Genomic DNA, 27,467 nt, shown 5'->3' on the forward strand with positions numbered 1-27,467 from the left:
GTGTCTGGGCAGTGCCTTGCACAATGGGCTGGTCCTTAGCCACTACCAGAAACATGATTAACAAGAATAACAACGAATACAAGTTTCAGATGGTCCCCACAAACACAGAAGGGATGGTCTAGATCAGGGGTAGGCAACCTGTGGCACACATGCTGATTTTTAGTGGCACTCACACTGCTTGGGTCCTGGCCACCGGTCCGGGGGACTCTGCATTTTAATTTAATTTTAAATGAAGCTTCTTAAATATTTTGAAACCTTATTTACTTTACATACAACAGTAGTTTAGTTCTATATTATAGACTTCTAGAAAGAGACCTTCTAAAAACGTTAAAATGTATTACTGGCACGCGAAACCTTAAATTAGAGTGAATAAATGAAGACCCGGCACACCACTTCTGAAAGGTTGCTGACCCCTGGTCTAGGTCTACTTGGGCCTGCCTCAGTGTGTGGGAATGGATTAGGTGACCGCTCGAGGTCCCTTCCAGCCCGACACGTCTGTGATTCTATGATCAAGAGAGAGAGACTCTTACACAATTCCTGTTGGCAGCATGCAAGAGTTATTTCAGTGGAAACAGCCAGGTAGTTTAATCCCAAAAGGTACCGCTTGTAACAGCGGTTCGAGAAGATCAAACCGGAGATGGGTTTTATGGCTTTTTATAAAAAAAAAAAGTTTTCAATGAAAACTGGCTTTCAAGACTCGGGCGCTACATCTGGAGCCTGACCATGAAAGCATTGTGCTAGTCAGGGAACCTAATGACTCTATTTTCAGTGCAGCTGGTCAGAAGCCAGACTTTCTGTGCCCTCCCCAAAATTGGGGAGTTTGAAAAAAAATTGTCCCAAATCTGAACCAAAAGTCTCAATTTCATTTTTTTTTCCCTTCACAAAATGAAATAAAAAAACAGTTCAGGTTAGTCAAAATGTTTAGTTTTGATCCATTTGAAATGTTTGGTCTGACTCCTCTCTAATATACATTTCAAAACAAAGAATTATTTTGAAACAACAAAAATCAATGTTTTTTGTTCAGAAAATTTTCCGATGGAAAAGTGTGTTGATGAAAATTTTCTGAGCAGCTGTAATTTGCATTGCCCAAGCTGAATGACATGCAAAAAGGGAATGAACAACCGAAAGAGTTGAAACTACATCAAGGTTATGCACCTCTTTAAGGACTTGATCCCTAACTGCTGAAAATTGTCAGAACTCCACGGACTTAAACTGAGCTGCAACAGTTTACATGCTGGTGTCGGCCACCATGGCCCGCTTGTTACATTTTCAAACAAGCATCTTTGTGCTTTCTCCCACACTGCCCCTCATGCTCGGGGGGAGCTCCCCATAAACGTCCACAAAACCACCTTGGTACCGCCTTCCAGTCCCTCCTTGAAACTCTCCTTTGCCATGATGCCTACAGCTTCACACAGGCTAGGCCGGGACGGTCTCGGTTCTGTTTCCGCACAGGGCCTAGCACAGTGAGGAACTGATCTGCGACCAGGGCACCTAGGCTCTGCCATAGTACAAATCATTACTAACAATGCTCTGTGGAGAACAGCAAAGAAGGGAATGCATGGGAAATTAACAAATAGGTGATGGCTTTGAGGAAAAAACACAGAGAGAAGAGTCAGATACTCAGTAGAAAGCCTCTATTAGAAAGTGAAGTTCACCCTTAGCTACTCCAGTGTCTAAGGGCCATATTCACAAAGGGATTTTCGTACCTAATTGCCTCTTTAGGTGCCTATGTGCCCCACTTAGGCCCCTAAGTTTCTGCTGGTTGGCATGTGCCAAACTGCCTAAGCAGTAACGCTGCCGCACAGTTGCGAGCTGCTCGCAGCCCTGGCTCCAGGCAAGGGCCCAGCAGCCCATAGCACAGGGCTATGTGACTCAGACTTTTGTATTGGTGACCCCTTTCACCCAGCAAGCCTCTCGGTGTGACCCCCCTTATACATTAAAAACACTTTTTAATATATTTAACACCATTATAAATGCTGGAGGCAAAGCGGGGCTTGGGGTGGGGGCTGACAGATCATGACCCCCCATGTAATAACCTCAGGACCCCCTGAGGGGTCCCGACCCCCAGTTTGAGAACTCCTGCCATAGCAGGATTCTCAAATGAGGTTTTTCCCTGCCCATCTCACCTGCCAGGTCTGATCCTGTAGACGTGTTCAGAGCACACCTAGGGCCTGGTACCTGTCAGGTCAGAGGGGGAAGGGATGAGTGCATTGGGGCTTTCATCTGGGATATGGGAGACTCAAGTGTGACCCTAGGCCCCCTGCACTCACACCCTGCACACTACTGCAATAATATTTGTACAACAGACGCCTTGTGAGGTATCATATGGAAGCCAATAACAGGCTGGTCATTAATATCATTGTCAAATGCAGGTGTCTGACATACCGGGGCACAATCCAGACCGGGACGGGGCGGGCGGGCGGGGGGGCGGGGGAGGGGAGGCTGCGTCACATCTGCCCTGCAACCTTGACTGCCTTACAATGCCTTGCTGTGGTAGCTTCCACCTGGGCAACTCACAAACAGCCATTAGCATGCAAGTCAGGCACTGAGTGTCTGTGTGTAACTGCATCCTGCCAGCTACACCCTGGCTCTCACCAGCCTTGGTTATTCTACAGGGTGACTCAACACCCACCCAGTCCCGGATCTTCCCCCAGAAATGTATGTCCTGGACTGCCCAGCCCTCTTCTGGACAATACCAACATATTAAGTCTGTTATTCCTTTAAGGGAATAATATGCCATTTTATTATCTTAAATGGAGTTACCCAGACACTTCAATTTAAATGTACTGGATTAGACAAAACAGTAAAACAAGTTTATTAACTACAGTGAGATAGATTTTAAGTGAGTACAAGTAATAAGGCATAAAAGTCAGAAATGGTTAAAATAAAATATCCAGTATCTACTTAAACTATCTTAGTTGCAAAGCAAAACTTTCTCACCACATGGTCCAGCAGATTACTACCAAACTCTGAGGTCAGGCCCACCCCCTGAGGCCAATGGCTGTTTCCTTTTGCCTTCTCAGGAGTAGAGAATGAGGTGGGCAGGGAGAGGGAGACAGAGGGGTGCCTTGGGGTATTTGTCCCTCCTTTTGATAGTTTCAGTCACCCTCTTGAAAAACATTTCCAGCTGAGACCCAGGAGACAAAGAGTCTGTGGGGAAGGATGTTCCCTGCTGGGTTTTTTCACCTATTTGAGCTTCCTTTGTTTTCCTTCCCTGCTTAATGACTCTGTTTCCTACGTAAATGCAAATTAAGGCAGCCACACATTCCTTCCTTTGTGAGGTACAGATCTGACATCTGCCTGGGCAGGGCTGTGGGGTTTGGAACATGTGTGAATAACACCATATAGGGGAATCTTAATGCTGCCACACACATTTTACCAGGGCAATACTGACCAGCAAATTATGGGTTTTCAAATTATATCTTACAAGGCATACCTTGTACAAAGATTATTACAGTAGAGTGTGCAGGGTATAAATACAGGGGTGTATTCTGTCACAGTGTGTTAACGGTATATGTGAATTCCCTCTGTATGATGCTACTAGTCCATGTTTGAGACCAGACAGCCTAGCCTAGGTAAAGCTGATAAACAGGCCTGTCCTAGAGAAAGGAAACTGGGTTTACCTCGATTTACATATTACCAGCAAACAAAGCCATCAAGCTAAACTGGCAGGGGTTATCGTGAGACTGAGAGAGAGAATTAACGTTGCACCCCAGAGAGACACAGGAAACAAACCCTAGGAGGCCTTCCTGCCTTGTAAGACAAAGACTTTGGGAATGTAAAGAACAGAGAGAGGCTCCATCTTGACCCTTCACCTTAGGCGAGAAAGGAACCAAGCAATTTGATCTCTGTGATGGGGCCAGGCCAGGCCAGGCAGGAAAGGCTAGAAAGGAGCCTGGGGGTTGAGAGAAACCATCTTGAACCAAGCCTGTATCTTGCTAGATTAAGTTTTAGACTTTCAGATGCGCGTTTTCACTTTAATTTGCTTAAACCATTTTTACATTTAGACCCTACTGGCCTGGGTGAACCCCACAGCGTCACCCCAGGTTCGAGCAGATGCTTGAGCCCCCATCCGGCTGGGTGTCCTGGCCACCCAGCCGTCAGCGCGCCTAGGTGGGCGCTCTCTCGGGTTTGTCACCAGAAAGGTCTTGGCTTCAGGCACAAGACGGTAGGTTGCCGGAGTGACTGACCTGGCTTAGACTCTCAGCATTTTGTCTGCCCCAGCAGATGTCGCTGTTGCAGAAGAGATGGCCCAGGGATGCCCGAGCCCGACTACGAGCAGAAAAAGAGAACTCGAGGGGACAGAGCCGCTGGGCCACATGTACCCCGTGGGACAGATTGAAATGCATTTCAGAAAGCAGGGGGAGACCTGTACCACAATCACGGGGCTGTTTTTGTCACAGCTCCTATTACTGAAGGGCAGCAAGACCAAAGGAACCCAGAAGCCCTCTATTCAAATGCAAATAAATCTTTGCCTATCTTTTAATATGCTGCTCTTGTGACAACTGGAAGGTGTCAGGGTAACCACTTCCTGTGCTGAATGAAGCTGGGTAGCAATCTGGCTTACTGGAAATGGGAGAGTTAAAAGTTACCACTTCAGATTGAAAAACAACACAAGCTCAGCGTTCAGCCAATCAGCGGCTGGCCTCAAACACCCGGAGCAGAACTCATTCATTCCTTGGGGAGCAGGTGGCCACAGGGTTACCTTCCTTCACATGCTCAGCTCAAGTATTTTATTGCTGACTTGCACGAGAAGCCCCAGCACTTGACTAATTTTATGAATCAGTAAGGAGGGAGATTATAAAAGAGTAAGCAAGCAAAACAAAAGATGTGGTTTGCCCTTGGGGAGGTTGCTGTTTGACTGGGCTCAGGCAACGTGAGTCACGTTGACAATACAGTAATGTCATGAAGTAGTTCAAGAATTTCGATGGCCAACCGATGCCAATTTGTTCTTCGGAATTAAACAGCTGCGTTCACATTCCAGCCAACTTTTCACTAAAACTCTCGACTGTGACCTTAGAAAGGAGACAAAGAAGAAGGGACATGATAAAAGTCTATAAAATGCTGACTGGACTGGAGGAAGGTGGGCAGCTCTGATCTCCCTGTCTCATAGCACAAGAAGAAGGGGACAGGCAAGGCAGCTGAGAGGTGGATAAATTCAACACCAATAAAAGGGAATACTTTTTTCACATAACACATAATTCATTTGCGGAACCCACTGCCACAGGATGTTGTTGAGGCCAAGAAATGAGCAAGATGCAAAAAGGGAATGGACATTTCTATGGAAAATGATAATATCCAGAGTTAGACTAGATAATGATAAAAAAAGAGTATTGGGAGGGAGATAAAACCTGCAGTTGTAGGGTTAAAGCCATTTTCTAACTATTAGAGAACAGGATGAGACGTAATGTAGAGGGCAGATTATCCCACATCTGCTGCTGCAGGATTCTTCCACCTTTCTCTGATACATCAGCTACTGGCTACTGTCAGAGACAGGACTTTGGACCAGATGAACCTCGAGTCTGATCCAGTCTGGCAGTTCCTGTGATTGGAAGGGGAAGAACATGAGAGATTATTGGGATTTTAGTATGTCATCTTTGGAAGTCTGTCTTGAGGCTTTGGGGGAACCTGCCAGGAATAAAGAAATTGGCTTTCTGCCCTTTCCTGCTTGCTTAGGACAGAAGGCAGGCCAGAATGCTGTTTTACAAGAGGTTGTGGTTTGGGAGGAAGAGAGCAAGGGCTCTTTTTTGCCTTGGAGAGCTCGGGCATGTCTCTGAAGGCGAGTTGGCAGCTTTTCCAACTCTCAGTGAAGGGGGTGAAGTATCAGAGGGGGAGCCGTGTTAGTCTGGATCTGTAAAAGCAGCAAAGAGTCCTGTGGCACCTTATAGACTAACAGACGTATTGGAGCATGAGCTTTCGTGGGTGAATATCCACTTCGTCGTATTCACCCACGAAAGCTCATGCTCCAATACGTCTGTTAGTCTATAAGGTGCCACAGGACTCTTTGCTCCTTCTAGTGAAGGGGGGTTACTGAGTCCGTCGCGAAGAGCGTCCCTCCCAGGCGTGGCACCAAAAAGGTGTCGACCAACTATGAACAAAAGCAACATTTTAACCAACATGAATAAAAGTCATTCGTCATCCCAGGAAAATGGGCTGGTGATGTCATAACTTTGCTAGTTCTCAAGCTCTCCACAGAGCCTTTGGGGCCAGACGTGGCATGAATTTCTAACATAAAAAGTGGGGAGAAAACCTGAGGGGAGGCTTGCAAAAGGTTTGTGAAAGCTACTAACAAAGAGAGGAAGGGTGGTCCCATGGCTAGGCCCCCAGTCTAGGACTCAGGAGAGCCAGGTTTCAGTTCCCTGCTCCGCCATCGACTTTCCATGTCACCTTGGACAAATCACTTAGGACCTCATCCACAAGGGGACTAAGCCTCTGACACTCACAACCACTGCTGCCTGCGTTCCTTCCAAAACCCACAGCCCCCGCCCCACAGCTGAGGAGCTGCTCAGTGCCTCCCGAAGCAGGACTTTCAAACCAGGAGTCGCCCCGAGAATCGTCCAGAGGGGCCCAAACCGGTCTCCACAGAGTGTGCCTCAGACCTGATCAATCAAGTAGAACAAGGAGGCTGGGTGGAAAAGATGGGACCAAGCCATGCACGGACAGTTGCCATGACGACCCCCCCCCCCAACAATAAATTCAGTGGCAGCAAACCAGACACGGGCTACTCAGTGCCATCAGCCAACACAGACTGCCTTTAACCTCCACTCTCGGCTCCCCAGCTGCGATGGAATCGGTGCCCGAGGAAAGCTGATGCAGCAAAAGCAAGGACCTTCCTGCAGACATTGCTCAGCCATGTGGAAGAACCCCCCCCCCACACACACACACACACACAAACGCTCCCTGTGACTCACTGGATTATCTGCTGCTCTGCAAGAGACATCAGGGCTCAGTTCCTCATTTCTCTCTGGCAGCTGGAAGCTGCTCTGAATACGAAGCCCCGACCCCCGTGAGCTCCATGCAGCCAGCCCCCTGCAGGGACCGTCCCGTCAGCTGTGCGTGGAGCTGGCAGGAGCGATGGGGCGCGCGGAGTCTTGCTGGGAGCTCAGGGAAGTGATCCCAGGCCAGCACCCCGGGATGGAAGGGCAGGGTAATGGGAGGAGAGGGGCAGCCACATACACAGAGGCGGGGTGAGAGTGGAGCGAGGAGCTGGGCAGTCACACCTCGAGTGACCTTGGAGGCCAGGCCGGGCCATGGCCACAGGGTTGATGGAGTAACCAGAGACAAGGGGAGGGGAAGAGAACGCTGAGGGATAAGGAAAGGTGGGAAAGCCCCTGGGGATGAGAGGAACCCCCTGCAAGACGAGGCAGGGAGCACAAGCCAGCTCCCAGAGGAGGCACCTGACAGACTTCCAAGGCAAAAGGGAAAGAGAGAGCAGGACCCTGAGCTGCCCCCTGCCTGCCCCATGTCCCACCTCAGTGTGTACTGAAACCTCTTCTTCCGCCCTCTCCCTTCCCCAGGGCTGTCTGCATCCACTGCAAGGAGGGTGCTCGGAGCTGTACGCTGCTGGACAATTCTAGGCCAACATCAGTTCCCTAGGAAAGACAGGGATCAGGGTGCACTGGCCTGGTTTGCCTGAGGCCTGCGCCTCTGGCTGACAGCTGGACATGCCATGTTGGCCCTCCACTCACCCGTGGCCTGGGGGTTTATTGATTTCTAAGCCATGTGCAAGCAGAGCATCCCAGCAGTACAAGGGGAACTGCCCCACGACTCCACACTGGAGCTCTGCCCGGATCCCTGCGGACAGAGAATGCATTGCCTGAACCTTCCAGTTAGTCGACACACAGGGACAAAACCTTCCCCGGGCGGGGGCTCGTTTTAAAAAGGGAGTTGCTGAGCACCATCCCTGATCCAAAATGCGCTAGGGGAGGGGTTCCACTGAAGAAACCCTATATATATTGGAAAGAAATCTAAATGATGCACCCCCCAGGGAACAAGGAAGAAAGTCACCATCACAGTGATATGAAAGTAACCAGATTACGATGTGTATGGTTTTATAAAGAAGTGATTCAGGCCAGCAGGGCAGCTTCTCTGAGCAAACATCTGTAAAAGTGCTCACACATGACGCACAGCTGCAATGCGCAGGTTTTACACAGCATACATCATCTAGTTGGGCACGGATCCCGGACTCCAAAGCAACGCATGACCCTGCCAGGGAGACAACGGACTGGGAAATACCATCGCAATAGAAAGCTGCCGCCAGCTGTTAAAGCAGCCAGCCTGTAGTTTCTGAAAGCTCCTGCGTGGAGGCTGGTCAGCGCTAGTAAATCACACCTTACCAGAGCCTGAGAGGGTGCAGGCAGGGAGTAGCAGCCTCGGAGGGCCTGATTCCCGGAGCAGAGCTGGCCGTCCCGAGTGGCATGACACCCCCGCTGGGGAACTCGCTCCACGTGGGGAGGAGAACGCCAGGCTGGTATTTGTAACGGGCGCCAGAGACGTCAGAACTGAAACTCCCCTCGTTCTCTGCCGAGATCATTGGCTCTGATCGAGGTAGCGGCTGCTTTCAAATTCTGTGAAATCTCAAAAAGGAAACAGGAAGCCTCTCTCATTTCTGACTTCAAGCAATAGTCTCTGAACCACACACAGCGGCTTCCTCTTGCCACAAAGGCAGTGGGGGTGTGGGGGTGTGAAACAGCAGCCTGGCTGCTCCCCTTCCTAGCCCAGGAGCTGCGGCCGGGCATGGCCAGAGGGCTGCACTTCCTAGGGTGTGTCCCCTCAGCGAGACTGGAATGGGAGCTAGGAATCAGCACCGCAAAAGGGGACCAAGCCAGAGCAGCCCATTGGAGCCCTAAGCAGGAATATTTGGGGGTCCCCTTACCTGTCACCCACTCCTGAAAAATATGAATGGTGTTATTTCCACCAACCTGAAACCCATACGGAGACACTTGTTAAACAGCCCACATTAAATGAAAGACAAGGTGTTGTTGGTGGGGGTAATACTAAAATTGGGGCGCCACGCAACTTAGTCTGGTTATACCTAGAACCACCTCTGGCCAGAGCTTCTCCCCTGCTGGGACGTTGTGACAAGCAGGGTCCAGACACCCAGGGGGAGAACAAGGGGCCTGAACCCCAAAGAATAAGTCATTGACTCAACTTATTCTAGACAATGGTTTTGTGTATAAAATATGTCAAGTAAGGTCTTTGGAAAGCTAGTAGTGCTGTGACCTTGATGGTTGCTATGAGCTATGTGGGCAGACAGTGGCTAGGAATCCAGGGGGGTATAAAACTCTGCTCAGAATCTGGGCTGCAACATTCAGCTCCACTGACACCGAGGTGGTCAGCCAGGCGCCGGGGGGCTGCTTCCCCAGCCAGACAAGACTAGCCCCCAGCACCTAACATTGCACAGCCCAGGACAAGACCAGAGATGGGCCAATCAAGTTAATGGGAAAACATTGGAACAACCTGAAACTGAAAAGAAAACCCCAGACTCGGAAAACTGAGAGAGGAGGGAATTTATCCCCCAGTCTCCATGAATCATCCAGAAAGCAAAACCTCTGCAAACTCTGTTAGAAGGAAGGGGGTTTGAACTAAGCGAAGCAGAGGGCCAGCATCGAGGCAGAGAGCTGTGCGAGGAACGCTGGATCCGCTTATGACAGGGGGCATGCTGGGAAACTGAGCAAAGGCAATAGGTAACTTGTATTAGAAAAGGGACTTTTATCTACTGCGGAAGTGTGAAACCTGCAGTTGCGTTTTTATGTTTATTTTCTGTGGGTCGGCGTGTGTTTGCTTTCCCTATTTCACTTCCCAATCAGGGGCTTATCTATTAAATCAACCTCTGGTTTATTTTTACCCCATGCAGGTCACTGGTGCGCAAACAGCATGGAGCAGGCATGCCAAAGTGAGCTGATAATGGGGGCAGGTTCCACTCCTTAAGTGGTGACTTTCCCACTCTGGTTTGTCAAAGTGTCTGGTAGTTAAGACCTCGGGGGCCACCCTGCCAGGAGTAACGAGGCTGAGACCTTTATGCTTGGGGGCCAGCTCCTGCTTTTCAGGCTCTGAGCCACAGCAAAAGGGCATGAAGGCCCCCAGCATCACAGGACCCCTGCCTGGTCTGGGTTTGCCCCACAGCATCACAGCCGGGTCGCTTTCAAAGCGGAGAGCGCAGCCTCAGGGGTCGCTCATCACATGGCACTGTGGCGTCAGCATGAACGGAAGGAGCGTCTAACCCTGTCCCCCCTGTGCCGCTGTCACCTCGTGTCTCTCAGGGCGGGAACATCTGGTTTCTATTTTGAGTGAGCTGCAGGGAAGAGCACAGCCGCCCCACACCCAGGCTGCTCGCCCTGCCCAGCCCCTTCCCCACAGCCAAGCATGTTTCTACCCCACCTAGGAGCAGCTGCCGGCCTGCACCCTGATCAGCCTTGCTGCTAGACACCCAATGAGCCCAGCTGCACTGCCCGGGAGCTGCCCGACTAGCTGTAAGGCCTGTGGGTTTAGCGGCTCTGGTTATAGGCCTGGCACCTGGAGCAGATCACTGGCTGTTCAACGCGTATCCTGCCCACAGCGGGGCTTGTCCTGCTCCTGCCTGCTCCGTTCTGTGGTGTTGCTCTGGGTGTCCCTAAACCTCTAACTTCCAGAAGCTGGGACTGGACGATGGGATGGATCACTCGATAACTGCCCTGTTCTGTTCCTTCCCTCTGGGGCACCTGGCACTGGCCGCTGTTGGCAGACAGGATCCTGGGCTAGATGAACCATTGGTCTGACCCAGCATGGCCGTTCTTATGACTCTGAGGGCCACCTGAATTACTTTGGGCTACTGGCCCAGTTCCAGTATTGGCTCATGCTAGACTATAGGGAGCTCTGAAGGGGTCCTGAAGAGAGGGGGCAGAGGGAGGGGGCTGCAGAAACACCTCTGGCCCCAGGGGGTGCCTGGGGAATGGTGACCCCACTACAGTCAGTGACGATGCAATGCAACAAAACGCAGGTGTTCCAGCTACCAGTCACACGTCTGATTGCTGGTGTCACACACAGGCAGGAACGAAGGGGGTCTGGTATAGCTGGGTGCTGTTGGCTGCTTCCAAACGTAGGCGAGTTAGCCACCGGCTCTGCATACTTCCATGTGGCTGCCATGTTGTGTCATGGCCTGGGCGGCCTAGAACAGCTAATCTGGCTCCTGGGCCTGCCCCAGGAATGCCTGACACTCTGATGCACCCACCGTTCTGCCCGTGCCTACTGCTGTGTCCTTCTGTGCTTGGCTATCCTGTCTGTAACCAGGGCTCCAGCCATTAGACAGCACTCCCCTCCCTGAGCCAAGAACAGAACCCAGGAGTCCTGCTCTAGCCCCACCCCGCATAGTCAGACGGGACTAGAACCCAGAAATCCCAATTCCCCAAATTCTACTGCTATCGATCCAGGCTTTGTACTGCTGACCAGCCAAGTGTGGTAGCTCCCGGGGAAGGGAGCCAAGGTCCAGCTCCTAAAGGCCTGTGTTCAAATCCTGCAGCGAGGCTAGGGGGTCACAGTGGCTCCACGAGAAGGAGTTTCTTTTCTGACAGCTTAGTTACAGCTACCTTCGTTTACAATCAACCGTTGGACCTCTTTGAAATGTTCCCAAACGAGTCGGGTTGGCCTGAAAACTGATAGGGCAGGGAGCCCGATAGCAGTTCAGTAAGGTTGCCCATAGGAGCCCGACCCACAACCCTCATTTAACAGAGCTACAGCTACAAAAAACTAAAAACCATCTTTTTTGTCAACACAGCCTTCTTCACAAATTGACATTTTTCACTAAAAAAAAATCATCTGCTTTGGAAAGTTTCTGTGAAGTGTTCCATCCTTCTCCCCCGCCTTTATTTTTTTCCTCATTTTACCTCCTCCCTCCACCCGAATCTTTGTTTTACACTTGTCAACAGCTGCTGCCACGGCAAAACACCTGCCTCCAGCCTATTACAGTGTGTGGAAAAGAAACAGGCTAAAATTTGGAAGCTGTTGGACAGTTACTTGCCTTTCCTTCATCGCTGCTGCGATAATGGAGCGTTTCTTCAGCTCTCCCCAAAGCACTGACAGCCTCTCATTGCGGGCATCGTGTTTGCTCTACCTGTGAGGGGAACGCCACTGTTCATGCAGCAAGCAGAGATACTCCAGTAAAAGATGCCGGATGAACTCCCTCCACCTGCAGGCACCCAACTAACCCCACGTCCAGCAAGCAGGACGGCTGTCCCAGTTCAGGGAGCAACAGGCCCTTGAAGGGGTCAGGGCCCAATTTGCCCCGACTGCCTTCTGCAGGTGCATCTGGGGACAACTGACCACCCCAGGTAGCTGCTTCATGGTTAATTAGTGAAGGAGCCACCAGGACCTAATTAAAAGGTTACCTGAGCTCTGGTAGGCCAGGCACTCCTGAGGAGAGGCGTTCCAGGAGAGCTCAGCAGAGCCGGTGCTCTTAGAGACAGGAGGAGATCCCTAAGGTGAGAGCAGCGGAAAGCCTCAGCAAAGGGCTCTCCCAAGCAGTGGCCGGAAGGAAGCCCAACCCTCCAGGACCTACGCGCTACCCCAGGGAAAGGCTGCAGGTCAGAGATCTGCTCAGAGCCCTGACTGGACAGATCTAGCTAGGGAGAGTCAAGAGAGCCGGCTCTGAGGCAGAGACCTCAGCCACGAGAATCCTGCTGGCAAAGGGCCCGGGCAGAAGGGCCAGCAGCGGATTTTGGCGGGAACAGAGCTGGGTGACAGAGTCAGTCTTAGGTTAAGGGGCTAGGGTGGAGGTTGGCTTATGCTCTATTTGGGCCTATGTTAATAAATGAGATCCTCCGAAAGGGGGCGCTCTTTAGGATGTGAACACCCGCGTGGACCGGTTTATACCCTGGGCAGGGCTGCCGGGCAGGGGTGGGAGCAGTTGGCCCTGAGCCCCGGTGAGGGGAAAGCAGCCACGCCTGACCGACGGGCACGGGCCAGGACAGCCGCCGCCACTCCCCAGGACCAGCCCGACAGAAGATGGGGGGTCCTGGGTCCATGTGAACGCTCGTTCTGTGGCCCCTCCCTGGGGCTGCTCCCATCATGACTTCTCTGAGGCCAGCGTGGAGATGAGCCCTTCGACAGGCCGCACGGGCTACGCTGTCTGCTCCTGCTGCCCAGGACTTCAACCCCCCAATCATGCTCAAGGTGGCGGTGTGAAGAGACACCGCCGACGTCCAAACCCAGTGAAGCTGCTGCGTGTCACGCACCACTCAAACACCACCTTACCTCTGCGCCCACAGGGCTGCCGGCACTAGGGTGACCAGATCACCACACTAAAATATCGGGACACATTGGGGTGCCATCAGCCCTGCCCACAGCCCACCCCCGCTCCTCCCAGGCTCCGCCCCCACTCTGCTCCAGGCCCCCCCACCGCGCCATTCCCCAGCCTGCCGCTGGCTTGCTGCGTCCCTCCTCAGTCCCCCCACCCACTGCTCGCCTCACCTGCCCGCCCACCACTCACCCCTATGGCGCCAACTTCCCCTCTGCCAGGTGGGTGCTCGTCCACCCCCTGCCTCTTTCCACCCTGCACTGCCCTGACCCCACCCCCATTCCACCCCCTTCCCCACCTCTTCTCTGCCTCCTCCCCTGAGTACGCCGCGTACCTGCTCCTCCCCTCTCCCTCCCAGAAAGCACTAAGCACCGCCAAACAGCTGTTAGGTGTTGAAGCGCTGGAGGGGGGGGGAGGAGGAGTGGGGACGCAGTGCACTGGGGGGGAGGGGGAGAAGGAGGCAAGGAACGGGGAGCTTGGCTGCAATTTTTCCCCATGGGTGCTTCAGCCCCAGAGCACCCACGGGGTCAGCACCTCCCTCCTTACCCGAATATCAGAACAAATGACGTCCCGATCGTACATTGATCAGGACGCGGGACAAAGGGTTAAATATCGGGACATCTGGTCACCCTAGCCGGCACCTCGCTGAATTCTTTGGGGAGCGGAGAATATTTGTTTAAGCTGCAGGAAGGCCCCTAATTCATCGCTTGCCTCCTTGGAGAGGCAGATCCGTGCGATTTCTGCCAACCAGCAGCATGCGCTCCCTGGACTGGTGCTGCAGGCTGTGGTGAGGGGCTCTAGGGACTGTCTGAACAGGAGCGCTGCTTCGGGGCTGTGCTGGACCCAGGAAATGGCCGTCTTTGTACAGGACAGATTAAACTCTGATCTTCCCAGGCCCTACTGCCCACCCTGCAGAGGCAGAGTTACTTATGTGTTGGGCTGCGTTGAAAGCAGCGCCCCAACTTCAGGCCTGGCTTTCATTCCTCGTGGGGTGTGTTCTCTTGTCACGGCCCTCCGACGGGATCCGTGGAGAGACAGCGCCTTTCCGAGCATTGGCGCCTGGGGTCGCGCAGTGCCTGCGGCCTGCTCCAGCCCAGAGATATTTTCTGGAAGGGCCCCTTCCTCTGCTACACAGCATATGAGCGACGCTGGCTGGCCGGAGCCCTGCCACCGGCTGGCTCTACTCTCTCTGGCTGGGATAGCGAGTCTGCCGACGATATTAGACGTTGCTCTGAGTCTCGGGGAGCTCATCCCAGGAATCGCCCCTGCCCACGGTGCTCCAGACAAAGCCCCACTGCCAAGACCTGTGCATACGCAGGCTATCAAAGCCACCATCTCAGCAGAGGAAAGCGCCTGGTCACTGCTGGCCATTAGTATATGTTATCCCAGGCATCACCCTGGACCCATCCCCAGCCTCCCTCCCGGAGACGTTGCCCTTATGAGCTTCCAACTGCTATGTGTATGCCTCACCTCAACCCATGCCCTCCTCTCCTGGTGCTGGGCAGCATTATCCCCTTTGGACAGAGGGGGACCGGAGGCCCAGAGACATGAACTGACTTGTCCAAGGTCACACAGGGAGTGCGTGGAACAGCCGGGAACAAACCCTGGCTGGGTGGATTGATTTCAATCATGATTTAAGTCACCAAGTGGAAAGCCTCAACTGAAATCATCAATTTAGTCCCCTGTTCCATTTGCACAGCCGTTCTTTTCTAAAGCAAGGTGCATTCGCACTGGTGGACAGCACCATAAAAACATGTTGACTTACAACTAAATAGAGCCTTTATGGCTTTTTGCTACCGACAAAGTAATTAACGGCTTAATATTTTCATATTAATTGTATATTTTAGTATGTTAAAATGGTGAATGAAATGCTACTTATTTACTAGAGAATTAACTTTTTGCTCATGGTGTGTGTCACGCGGCACTAGGATGGCAAATGGAATTCAAACAACATATAAAATAGATTTTTAGTGAACAAAACAAGCCCATAATATAGCACATGACCTAGTGTGCCATATTGACAAAGTTAGATATTTTTCCCAATTCTTTCTTTAAATATAATAAAACAGTCTAACTCAAAGTTTTTGATAAGCATGGATTTTTATTTAAATGTTTCGAGAAAGAATGTTCAGGACTTAACATATTTTGGATTAAATTCAGATTTCATTTTAAACAGGTTTGTTTTTAAAAAGTAAAACTAGAAAATATTTTCTTTTTCCAGAAAAATCTGACAACTTTTCTCCACTCTGAAGCCTGGTCTCCAGCTGGCGCTTGACCCCCCCAGGCCATCCTCTTTTCTGGCAGTGATGAGGGGTTCTCGACACAGTCCTCAGAGAGGTGACCCCCCCCGGTCCCAGCCTTGTCCTCCCACTTCCTAGCCCGTTTTTGACATGGTCCCTTGGAAGCTGCCATCTCCTCCAAGATCCAGGGCTGCCCCGTTACCCCTCCTAAAGCCATAACCCCTCTGCTCAGTTGTTGGTCACCAGCCAGCAGCGTTCCACGGTGTGCTCCCCCACCCCTCCGACATTCCAGGCTCCATGTAGCGAGCCCCCTTCTGGGAGAACTGAAGTACGGAGATGTGAGCCTGCCACTACTGTTGGCCTCAAATGCTCTAGTTTGGGGACTTAATCTTGCATAACCAGCCTGCAGCAAATCCACTGACTAGCTCTCTGGTCTCAAAGGTTCTAGGCCATTGCTCTTACCACAGCACCAACATCTTTCTGCCTGCAGCTTTTCCTCATTTGCTGCACAGAAATTCCATCATGTGCAAACCATTTCCTGGGCCAGCACCTCTCTGTGTCAGAGGTGGGGGTGCAGGAATCGCAGACTGTCCAAATAGCATAGCGAGGCACATAGATTCAGCCTCATCTGAGAGGCAACATAGCCCAGCAAGCAGGTTCTGCTTAGCACCAGCTGAAAAAAGAAATTAAGATAATCCCATTTAAAAAAGGAAATTCAAAGTTGTCTTTGTTCTGCTGGGCTCGAAATGGTCCCATTTTTTAAAAAAAAAAAAAAGTGTTTTAGAAAAAAAGATTAGAATTTCAAAAATGGCTGAAGACAGGAAAGCAACAGGCAGTATATGAATGTGATGGCGTAAGACTCATCTTTACAGTTTCCATCCAGCTGTCCAAGAGGGAAAGCTGAGGTCAAGGCCTATTGCTCCTGTATGCCCTCCCTGTAAAAGCCCTTTGCTATCTCATTAAAGACAATTTTAAAAGTGCCAAAGGCTCAGGGTACCGGGTGGCGAGTACATGAGGTGACCAACTGCTTCCAGATGGGTTATTTTCATGACTCGCCACAAGGCTTTTTTGTAAACAAACTTTATTTAGAAAAGTAAATGATTAATTCGTTGTATGTAGGTACTCTTCACTGTAACAACAACACATACAAAGCTCCCTGTCACAGTCGAAACATCTACAGGCAAGTGGAAGATTCATCCGCGTGTCTTTCAGATAACTTAAAACAACACTATTGGCATTGGCTTTTGGTCACTGTGTAAGATTTGTGTTCTGGATCTCCATCTTGGCACAGTCACAGCACCATTGACTTTGGATTTCCAAGTAGTAGAGGTGCAAGTCGCAGCAACGCACGAACTGGCATTTTCAGCTGCCTGAATTTCAAAAGCAGTTCCGAAAAGCTCATGTTCCCTAGTGAGACAAAAGCAGGAGAATGATTCTGTATCTGGAGAACGCTTGCATACGGAAACAGTTACCGGTGTTGGAAGTAGAATATCTCTGCTGCTCAGTGCAGTAGGGATGCGTGTCTTTGGTGGTGTAGCCGTCTACTCAATGTCCAAACACACACAGCCAAAATGGATAGTCTATGAACAATAAACTGGTGATTTTTAGTTTAAGTTTGCCTTAACAATCAGGAAAGGAATCCGTGTATATGTTGGTGAAGGAGACTTAAGACTCCACCAGCAACACAGAAATCAGACAGAAAACTGGGTATCCAATCGCCTATGAACTAAAACATCCTACTCAGCTGTAGGTACAAAATTCAGGGAGATGTGGGAATGGGATTTTTCTTTCAATTGATGGTGTCCCCACCCAAATGCTCCTTTAGGCCTGACCTTGCACATCAAGCTTTGTTACTCTCTCACTCTCCTGTCTCTGTATTCTTTTGAGTGTCTTTTAAAAAAAAAAGACAACAAAAACCCAACTCTCTCTCCAGCTTTTCCAAATGCCCTCCCACACCGAAAGTGTTGGCTGATCCTTACTTGTACCGCGCCGCCCACCCAACAGCCCAGCTACCTCCCCCAGTGGAGGGGTTGGGGTTTTATTTTCTATTTTGCCATCACCGTTGGAGTAAGGAACACAAGCTTGGTAACTCTTGACAGCCTAGCAATTCTGTATGCTTCTCATAATGTTTATACTCAAACCCCAGGCCCGACCTGGCAACTCTGTATGTGGAGAAAGAAGAAATGAAGTGATATGTATGTGCAAAGTAGCCTGAATGATGTTCACTGAACAAGCCAATTATAAAAGCCTCTCCTAGAAAAGTGAGCCGAGGGAGGCAACCCCCAAGATTTGAGCAACAACTCTGAAGAAAAAAAACAAAAAACAGAACGCCCCAAGGGAGAACAGGAAGGCTAGAAGGGCACCCTGCAAACACCTATAGATTTCCAGCTCTTCTAAGATTCTTTCCTGGTAAGTGGTGTTTTTCTTACAGCCCCAGCTCCCCAAATGCTGTTGTTACAGGCAGGGCTTGCGCAACCCATTAGGAGACCTAGGCAGTCGCCTAGGGCGCTAACATTTGGGGGGCGGTGACCGGATCTTCGACCACCCCGGTCGTCGTTGGTATTTCGGGGGCGGGACCTTCCGCCGCCTCTGTCAGGGGCGGCATTTTGGGGGCGGGACCTTCCGCCGCCTAGGGCGGCAAAAAAGCTGGCGGCGCTCCTGGTTACAGGGGAGTCTCGGCTTTCCTTTAAAAGCAGTCAGGTTCTGGACCCTGTGGTTGGGGAGAAAAGCTGAAAAACGTGACCCGAGAGACTGAAATCCCAGAAAGCAGAAGAGCCAACACTGATTGTTTTTTAAAATCTCACGAGGTGGAGGGAAGGGCCTGATTTCTGAGCAGCGGGGTTTAGAACAGAGCATCTAGGAAAGCAGATGTTGAAAAGGGAAGTCAGGAAGTGACATGGGATGTCAGGCTATCAGGAGAATGGATTAGTGCTAAGCAGACGGCCCTCTCTCAGGTCCCCTCCATCTGTCAGGACACTGGGAGCTCCCAATGCACTGACCTATCCCAGACAGGGAGGACACAGAGAAAGGTGGTGTCTCCAGAGGCCTGCCCATGTGACCTGTGAGGGTAAGAAGGGTCTGATGGGCTGCCCAGGCACCTACCCTGAAAATGTACAAGGGAGAGGCACTTTCCCCTCTTGTGCCCATAGTGCAGTCTGCTCTGGTGGAATGGCCAGGCCTTCGGGAAGAGGAGCCGTGCCTTTAGCTAATAAGCTTTCAGCAATAAATTCCCTTACTCCTCTGCCAACAGAGGTGGTCACATCCTTCTTGGGTCCCTAAAGCGCCACGGAGCTCTCCTCCCATCAAAATGTGGAGGCCTTCCCAGAATTGGGTCAGCAGGAAGCAATGCCTAGATCAGGCTCGTGAGGACAGGACTGCTCTCAGCATCAGCTTGTCATGGGGGGAGGGGGAGGGGGTATTCAATAGAGGCCACGGAATTAAATGTCCCTACCTGCCTGACCAAACAGGTTGCCACTAGGAAAATAGGCATGAGAGCAGGTCCTCTCTCCAGAACCATCTAGGTGCTCAAAGGAAAGTTGAACAACGATGTTCAGGACAAACCTAGAGTAACAAAGGGGAGCAGAGGACTGCAGTCTGTCTGATCTTGTCCACTGCCTTTGGAAACGTCAATACCTCCAGGTGCAAGGTACCATGAATCCTGCTGCCCTTTGGTGCACTGAAGGTCCCTGGTTGAGTGCTAAGGGAACAAGGCCTCATATCCTTATCCAAATCAACCTGGAGAAAAGCCAGGATGTCTACTGAAGAGCAGTGGCTAAGGCTGATGTCTTTAATGTCCTACAGCGAAGGGTCCTGCTCACCACATAAAAGGTCCAAGAAAAGTCACAAGAAAAGAAAATACTTGCACAGCTGTAAAAAACATTATCTACATTATAGCACTTAACACACGTGGTAAACATGAAAGGTCATCCAACTTATAGTAATAGTACGCCCAATCCAACCCAGCACAGATATAACCTTACCTTCTAAGCCGCCTGCTGACAGCTGCCCTGGGGTTGGGACTGAGTGGTAAACGAGGAAGCAGGCCAGCATACTTAACTGAGATTCTTCAGTAGGCTGCCCACTTAGGTAGGAGTGCAGAGAGACGTCCCCTCCGGCTGTAACAGACAAGGGAGCCTGATGAGATTCAGGGACTGTTTTCTCATTTGTTGAGAGAACAGAACACAGAGAGGCATTGGAGAGGGACATTGCTCCCTGCCACATGGGTTTGTTGGAGGGATCCCCCCCCCCCCCCCCCCAGCACGGACTACCAAGGCCAGGGCTTTAGCTTGCGGCAGCTCTTCATTCAAGGACTACCACCATGCCATTCTTCAAACCTAACCCCCGCTTCGCTTCTGCTGGGCTCACAGGACATCTCTGCCCCTCGGAAAACTAGGGAAGTCTGAGTCATCTCCTGCGTTAACTCAAACTTTCCAAACAAGGAAGCAGTCAAACTGAGCCCCAAGGTATCATACAAATGCTACGTGAAAGCGTTCCAGTTGGAACGCAATGCTCTCAGAAGGTGCAAACTTGAACACCAGGTAATTACACAAAATGAAACACACACACACACACACACACACACACACACACACAGAAGTGCAGACACATATTGCTGTTCTACACAATACACACTACATGGGGCCTCCCATGACACAGGTAACCAGACTTTGGAGACTATTTTAAAATTCCAGCGGTGGCAGAAGTTCAGAGCACCAGCTCATCTTTTAAGACTCCCTGGATTTGTGCAAATATTTAAGATTAAAAAAAAAAATCAGAAATCAACTATAATTCCTTCTCTTGATTACCTGAAGGAGGCAGCATTCACACTTACAAACTGGCCAATCAGGAGATAATCAGGATTCAAACATGAGAAATCTGTTCTTTATTTCCCCTCCCCCACCTCCACTAATGAAGTTAAAAAACCAGCTGATGGGCAAGATACAAAGAAGTCGGATACCCTGCTGTACAGCTGCTGGGTGTCAGATCTCTCCCAGTGCAGGGTCACAGACTCACAACCAAAAAGTGGCATTATACTCATGCCGCTCTCTTTACCTTGTAGCCACTGGTCCAAAGTATTATCAATCGTGCACTTCATCACAGGCAGAAATTCAGAGTTCATGAAGAGCCCCCTGTTTGGATTTCTCCTCACCCTCTCCTGGTGGCTTCTGGAGCTGAAAAATTCTAATACCAGCTTTATCTGCCATAGTTCAAAGGTCTCAGACATTTCTTTTCTCTCCAATATCCTCACGGCCTAACAGGAGAGAAAACACAAAGATACACTGTGAACTCGATCTGTACTAGAAAAGAAACATTTCCCTCATAACTGCAAAATAACTGAACTTCCCTCCCTCAGTGCGTCAATCGAAAAAAACTAGATTACTCTCTCCTGATCTTTATCACCTCATTAAGTTATTTTTCAATTGTTATCTTGAAATCTTTGCTCGGTCACCACAGGTTTACTGACAGATTTCTATTTTCCATTTCTGGTATCCATGATACATATGAAAGGAGTAAGACTGACATGATACCCTTCTGCAGAGTTAGTGCTATTAAGGATAAAAAAAATAAACACTGTTCACTCTACCTGATCTATTGCTATGTACGCAGGCAGCATCTCCGGATTCTCTCGAGTAACACACTCATAAAGAATAGATGAGAAGAGATCCAATATTTCCTGTTTCTGATAAAAGACATGCCTTTCACAAAGTGCACACCGTACATATAATTTATTACAAGCTCTCTTACATTGCTCACGTTGGCTTCTGTTATGGTTAATCCCCCACATTATCCACTGTAATTCATTTATGTAAAGATGTGTCCCTGTGTATTTATTAATTAAAAGAATGCAAAATGCAGTTACATTTTTCTCCCTCCCTTAGTATTTTTGAAGGTTCGCCTCAGATTTCATTCTGCACAAAGAGAAGACAGTCTTCATTCACAAGACAACTTTAGGGGCTGCCCTAAATAATAGCAGTAACCTGCTTTCTCTCAGTATTCATTAGCTCTACCTTGTAGAAACCATAGGGAATTCAGGGCGTATAATTGTGAGGTTAACTAGTGGCAGAAGGTTATACTGAAAAGCTTTTTAAGTGCAGGTTCCATAGTTCTATTTTCTGTTTCTACTTTTGTGCATTCTTTTTTATGTAATGCCATTTTGTTCCATATAGCAAATACCTCTCCAAGGAACAAGGCTTTTCAGAACAATTTTTCTTGCATTACTTAATTAGCTCTGCTGTCTGCAACTTAACATTCATTTTCTGCATTTTATTTACGAAAACAAGAAAAGAAACCATTCTTCTGAGCAATATCCCACATATAGGCAATGTGTACCTGACCCATGTTCACAGCTGGTTTGCAGAAATAGTCAGCAAATGAAAGTAGTGCCGGATCAGAAGTGAAAGCAGAAATAGTTTCTGGCTAAAAAGAGGTAAAAATGCACACTTTAGAGTAGGAATCTTTTGCTTTCATTGTATAGGTCAAACAATAATTTATCCCCTCCCCTCCTTCCCTACTGTGACTCTCCAGAGCTCAGGGCAGGTCATTGTAATCTACATGATTGATTTAATGGGCAAAATCAAAGTCTCATAACCTTTTCATCTGACCACTGCAAAAAGTGATGCCATGGATGATTTAGAAAGGAAAGAGGCAGGGCTGGTGGAGTGGGTGCTCAGCCTGGCCCAGTGTTCTGTGGCAGCTGCTGGGCTAATTTTCCTACAGCCACAAATTAATGCCATTTGTCAGAGCGATTTCAGCCCTCCTGGAAAGTACTAGACTGGCAGCACTGTGCCACTTGAAATTCTGAGTGAGAGCGGCACAGGCAGCGGCTGTACACATTTCTCAGCTGCAGCTCAACGTGGCTCCTCCGTCCCTGCTCTGTAAAGGCCACTTCTAGAGGTGGAATTCCCCACTGACCTGCCAATTCACGCTCTGGGCTCTGACGATGGCAGTTCTGTGATGGGCTCCTGGCCAGAGGGAATTGGTCTGAACCCACTAATTCATTTCCCACAGGCCAAGTGGCTGTCAGATAGCGACAGGTTTTCATCACTACCCTCCTAGCCCATATTTGAACCCAGGAAGGTGGCAGACTCAATAGCTCAACCACTCACTGCCCTACTACCGTTCTCCCAAAGCTCCAGCACCGTTCAGGTGAGAACTTTGCGTGCAGAGCTGCCGGTAACCATAGCGGTCACCTTACTGCTTTGTGCTCGCTAGCAGAACAGTTAGATGACGCTACCTTGAATGTCCGAGTTTCAGAGTTCCTGTGGGTGACCGCCTGTGCTAACAAACTGCGCCAGCCCATTGGGTCCTCTTTGTACGAGAGCTGCCCAGCTCTCAGTTTTACATACAGGATGCCATCCTTTGAAAGGATCGACCTGAAACAACAACAACGTTTACAGTTCTGAACTTATTTAAATCTCTTTCCATCCAGCTGTGGTACTGACTCCTGACATGGCAAACAGATGTAGAAATAACTAGCAACCTAGTCACTTGTATGTCCCCATCCAGGGATTTGCTTCCTCGTTATTTAGGTCCTGTATATCCACATGCCTGGGGAGATCTCAATTTCTCTGACATCCAACCACAGGAAGGCAATCTGGCGGGGGGAGGGGAGCAGTGGTGGGAGAGGAAAGAGGAGCGAGGTTTTCCAGCATTACTGATCTATACAATATTATGAATTCCCTCTGAAGAAGTCAATTACAGCCATCTCTACCCTTAATGGGTGGTTCAGCCCCCAAGCATCACCCTCTAAAAATAGCACCAGAGGGGTCCATTCACACTGCGCCTCACTCAACAGAGTAGTGCCATGTGTCTGTGCTTTGCCCCATTTTCCCTAGAGAACGGGCTCTTTCCTCTTACAGCAAGTGATGGCAACGCCAACAACCTGCTGTTCAGGTGCCACCCTACAAGTTAGGGTGAGCCCCACATACGTGAAAACAGCTCAGAGCTTCGCTACTCAAAGCAATTGAGTTTGTTGAGAAAAGTCATTTACCTTATTTAGATTTATATAAAAGGGCACCTTATCCATATGCTCTGGGATCCTTTACCCAGAACTGTAAAATACTCTATCAAAAACAGCACATCAACACCATCATGCTGCAGTGACCCATAACCAGGGAGCCAGGCAAATAAAGCTAAAACCTCTGTCCCCTGCAGCCCCACCAAGTCACCAGCCTCACAATCCTCCCCCATTTTAAAATAGCTAGGACGGGGAGGCGGGCCGCGCTGCAGCATGCCCTGAATGCCATCAGCTTCGGGCCGCTGTGGAGCACTAATTCCAAAGCTGGGGGCCCCCAGAGAGCATGTCCCGTTGGCAGCCCCCATGTTACCTGTGGCATTATGGCATGGGAAAGAGGGACTCTCAGGTAGCCAGCTCCAAAGCCACTAGGGGACTTACAGGTCAAAACCATCACCTTTGCCCCCAACCCAAAACCCGAAAGGCAGCAAGTGTAGATTACACAGCACTGGCTGAATATGCTAACGGTGAGATTCCCCCTTTTTACAAATGGGCCATCACATTCTACTCCAATCTGTGGGTGGTTTTAGGGTGTAGCTCCACACAGGGTGTGTTCCTGAATCCAACCTAATCTTGACTGTGTCATTTACATTAAATGAAATAGCAAAATTACCAGTGAAACATTCAAGTGGCTCTTTTCACGCCACTCTAGCTTGCATAGGTCATTTACAGACTTTACAATTCCAGGCTGCTATCTATAATGCTAGGAATAATTTTACCTGTGAATCCTATACTCAGATACAACAAGGAGTCCAGTGGCACTTTAAAGACTAACAGATTTATTTGGGCATAAACTTTGGCAGGTAAAAAACCTACTTCTTCAGCTGCATGGAGTGAAAATTACAGATGCAGGCATAAATATACTGACACATGAAGAGAAGGAAGTTAACACTGGTTCTACACTTGTAAGGTAACAAAGCCAATTCAGTCAGGGTGGATGTGGTCCACTCCCAATAATCGATGAGGAGGTATCAATACCAAGAGAAAGAAATTGCTTTTGTAGCGAGCCAGCCACTCTCAGTCCCTAGTCAAGCCCTAATTAATGGTGTTAAATTAGCAAATGAATTGTAGCTGCAGTTTCTCTTTGAAGTCTGTTTTTGAAGTTTTTTTGTTGAAGGATGGCTACTTTTAAATCTGTTATTGAATGTCCAGGGAGATTGAAGTGTTCTCGTACTGGCTTTTGTATGTTACCTTTCCCGATGTCTGATTTGTGTGCATTTATTCTTTTATGTAGAGGCTGTCCGGTTTGGTCAATGTACATGGCAGAGGGGCATTGCTGGACATGATGGCATATATCACATTGGTAGTTGTGCAGGTGAATGAGCCCCTGATGGTGTGGTTGGGTGCTCTGATGGTGTCGCTAGAGTAGATACGGGGACAGAGTTGGCAACGGGGTTTGTTACAGGGATTGGTTCCTGAGTTAGTGTTTCTGTGGTGTGGTGTGTAGTTGCTGGTGAGTATTTACTTCAGGTTAGGGGGCTGTCTGTAAGCGAGGACTGGCCTGCCTCCCAAGGTCTGTGAGAGTGAGGGATAGGTTGTAGGATAGGTTGATGATGTGGGATCATTTTCCAGGATAGGTTGTAGGATAGGTTAGGATAGGTTGATGATGAGGGATCATTTTCCTGGGACTGGCTTGCTTCCCAAGGTCTGTGAGAGTGAGAGATCATTTTCCAGGATAGGCTGATGATGTACTGGAGAGGTTTTAGCTGGGGGCTGTACGTGATGGCTAGTGGTGTTCTGCTAATTTAACACCATTAATTTGGGCTTGAATAGGGACTGGGAGTGGCTGGCTCACTACAAAAGCAATTTTCCCCTCTCTTGGTATTGACACCTCCTCATCGATTACTGGGAGTGGACCACATCCACCCTGACTGAATTGGCCTTGTTAACACTGGTTCTCCACTTGTAAGGTAACTCCCTTCTCTTCATGTAGGCATAAATATACTGACATCTGTAATTTTCACTCCATGCAGCTGAAGAAGTGGGGTTTTTACCCATGAAAGCTTATGCCGAAATAAATCTGTTAGTGTTTAAGGTGCCACCAGACTCCTCGTTGTTTTTGTGGATACAGACTAGCACGCCTACCCCTCTAATATTCAGATACGATTACTGTCCTTTAACATTTAAATGCATCCACTGGACAATTGTAATCTGCACTAATTAGTACTGTGCACACTTCAGAAAAATATAATCTTTGGCACATTAGTAAGAGTTAGCTAGCCACTATCAGCAGGGTGCAGTTTTCAAGGACAGAGGAAATGAGAAATCTCATCAATTACACCCAAAACCTCCCCATATTAAAAGTAGTTTCTAGCTGAGTGAGGTCCCCTGCCCCTTTTCCCTTCTCTTTTTAAAATAAAATAAAATAAAAACCCACAAAACAAGTAAAAAAATGACTATCCCAAGAGTGAAACTGACTACACACAAAGGGGCTGTCCAATGCACAGAAGACGACAAACAAACTGAAGAATTTCTTTCCTTTCTTTCAGCTATTGTAAATTTTAGGTGTTACTTCTAACTATTGGAGGTAAAAAATTTCACAAGTTTACTCAAATGTTAAGGGACATTAACAAATGTAGTCAATCTAGGTAAGTAGCATCATGAATACTTACTTCAGCTGGTGTGTCCCCTTGCTTAAATCTATTAGTAGTTCCCAGTATCGTGGGCCTTTCACTCTGATCTGCCAATATAAATGTTTTAATTGACGAGTGAGGAGCATATCACTTTTATGGAGATAACAGGGATTGCAAGACAAAAGAGCTATAGAAATCTATTTCAATTTCTATTCTCTTAGAAGGGCAGATTCTCCCTCTCAGCACCATCTGCTGTGTGTCCCCAAGAGGACAGAAACTGGCTGTTCCCTGCAGAGGATGCCCCAGTGGCTGTAGAGGTGACAGAGACCAGAGGCAGGATCAGGGGTAGGAAGGGACATGTAGGGGCATAACTAAGCGTGCTGCACTATGGCTATCCCACAGGTAGCAAATGGTCTCCGGGGGCCATTGTCAGCGGACATTGGCTAGACCTAAACCCAGGCTACTCTAACATGCACTGGAGCCAGGGCAAGGAATCAGAGCATTAACCAGGTCCCCAGTAGCCACCCTCCTTTCTGCTCACTGAGTGAATCTTCACCGCATCACAGAATCTGGGCCAAAATGTACATTACTCAACTGGAGCCCTGATTTACCTGCTTAAGTAAGTGAAGCTCCGGGAGGAGGGTTGGTGCCATCAGTTCCTCTGTGGTTTCTTCATACCATTGCGTGCCCTTTAAACACCAACAATGTTCCCGCGTTAGTAAAAACAGCTTCAGTGCACAGGGACAGAAAGCATGCCAGTCTCTCGGCTACACCTCTGTTCAGCCTGGCCGCACTGCAAGCATCTTGTATTTTCTAGATCCATTTTCCTGGTGAAACGGGTGGCTTAATATTACCATTTATGTCACAAAGTGAGAGAGACGAGGTAGGGGAGGGAACATCTTTTATTGGACCAACTTCTGGTGGTGAAAGACAAGCTTTCAAGCTCCACCGAGCGGTGCTTCAGGTCTGTCACAAAACACATACAGGAAAACAGAGGACGGCAGCACGGCTGAGTCAACATGCGTAGCACCATTGTCATGAGAAGGGGACATTTTTCAACCTAAACACCCACCACCTGGCCTGTACAGGCAATCTTCCACAGCAACAACAAGAGGTGCTTTCGCATGTCTGGTCAGATCACTAAGGTCTCTGCCGTTCTCTTCTCCTAAAGGCTGGCAAGACCTGTCCTTATCCCACAGGCTATTCCATGCCTAGGGCCCTACCAAATTCACCGTCCATTTTGGTCAATTTCATGGTCAAAGGATTTTAAAAATTGTAAATTTCATGATTTCAGATGTTTAAATCTGAAATTTCACAGTGTTGCCACTGTAGGGTCCTGACCCAAAAGAGGATTGTGGGGGAGTCGCATG

General features: G+C 49.2%; 1 protein-coding gene across 3 annotated transcripts in view; it reads right to left on the reverse strand.

Moving 5' to 3' along the window:
* Positions 1–16,274: 16,274 nt before the first annotated feature.
* Positions 16,275–27,467, reverse strand: part of ANAPC1 (anaphase promoting complex subunit 1) — a 74,816-nt gene continuing 63,623 nt past the window's right edge. For all 3 annotated transcript variants that reach the window (XM_054023840.1, XM_054023838.1, XM_054023837.1), the window contains exons 41-48: positions 26,709–26,786; positions 26,137–26,204; positions 22,745–22,883; positions 21,841–21,927; positions 21,095–21,190; positions 20,563–20,761; positions 19,491–19,625; positions 16,275–16,917 (exon numbers count right to left, since the gene is read on the reverse strand). In XM_054023840.1, the coding sequence (XP_053879815.1) occupies positions 16,802–16,917; positions 19,491–19,625; positions 20,563–20,761; positions 21,095–21,190; positions 21,841–21,927; positions 22,745–22,883; positions 26,137–26,204; positions 26,709–26,786 (918 nt within the window). In that variant the 3' untranslated portion in view covers positions 16,275–16,801. The remainder of the gene's footprint in view (positions 16,918–19,490; positions 19,626–20,562; positions 20,762–21,094; positions 21,191–21,840; positions 21,928–22,744; positions 22,884–26,136; positions 26,205–26,708; positions 26,787–27,467) is intronic.

Source organism: Malaclemys terrapin, chromosome 3, assembly GCF_027887155.1.
Source record: "Malaclemys terrapin pileata isolate rMalTer1 chromosome 3, rMalTer1.hap1, whole genome shotgun sequence".
NCBI classification, from domain to species: domain Eukaryota; kingdom Metazoa; phylum Chordata; order Testudines; family Emydidae; genus Malaclemys; species Malaclemys terrapin.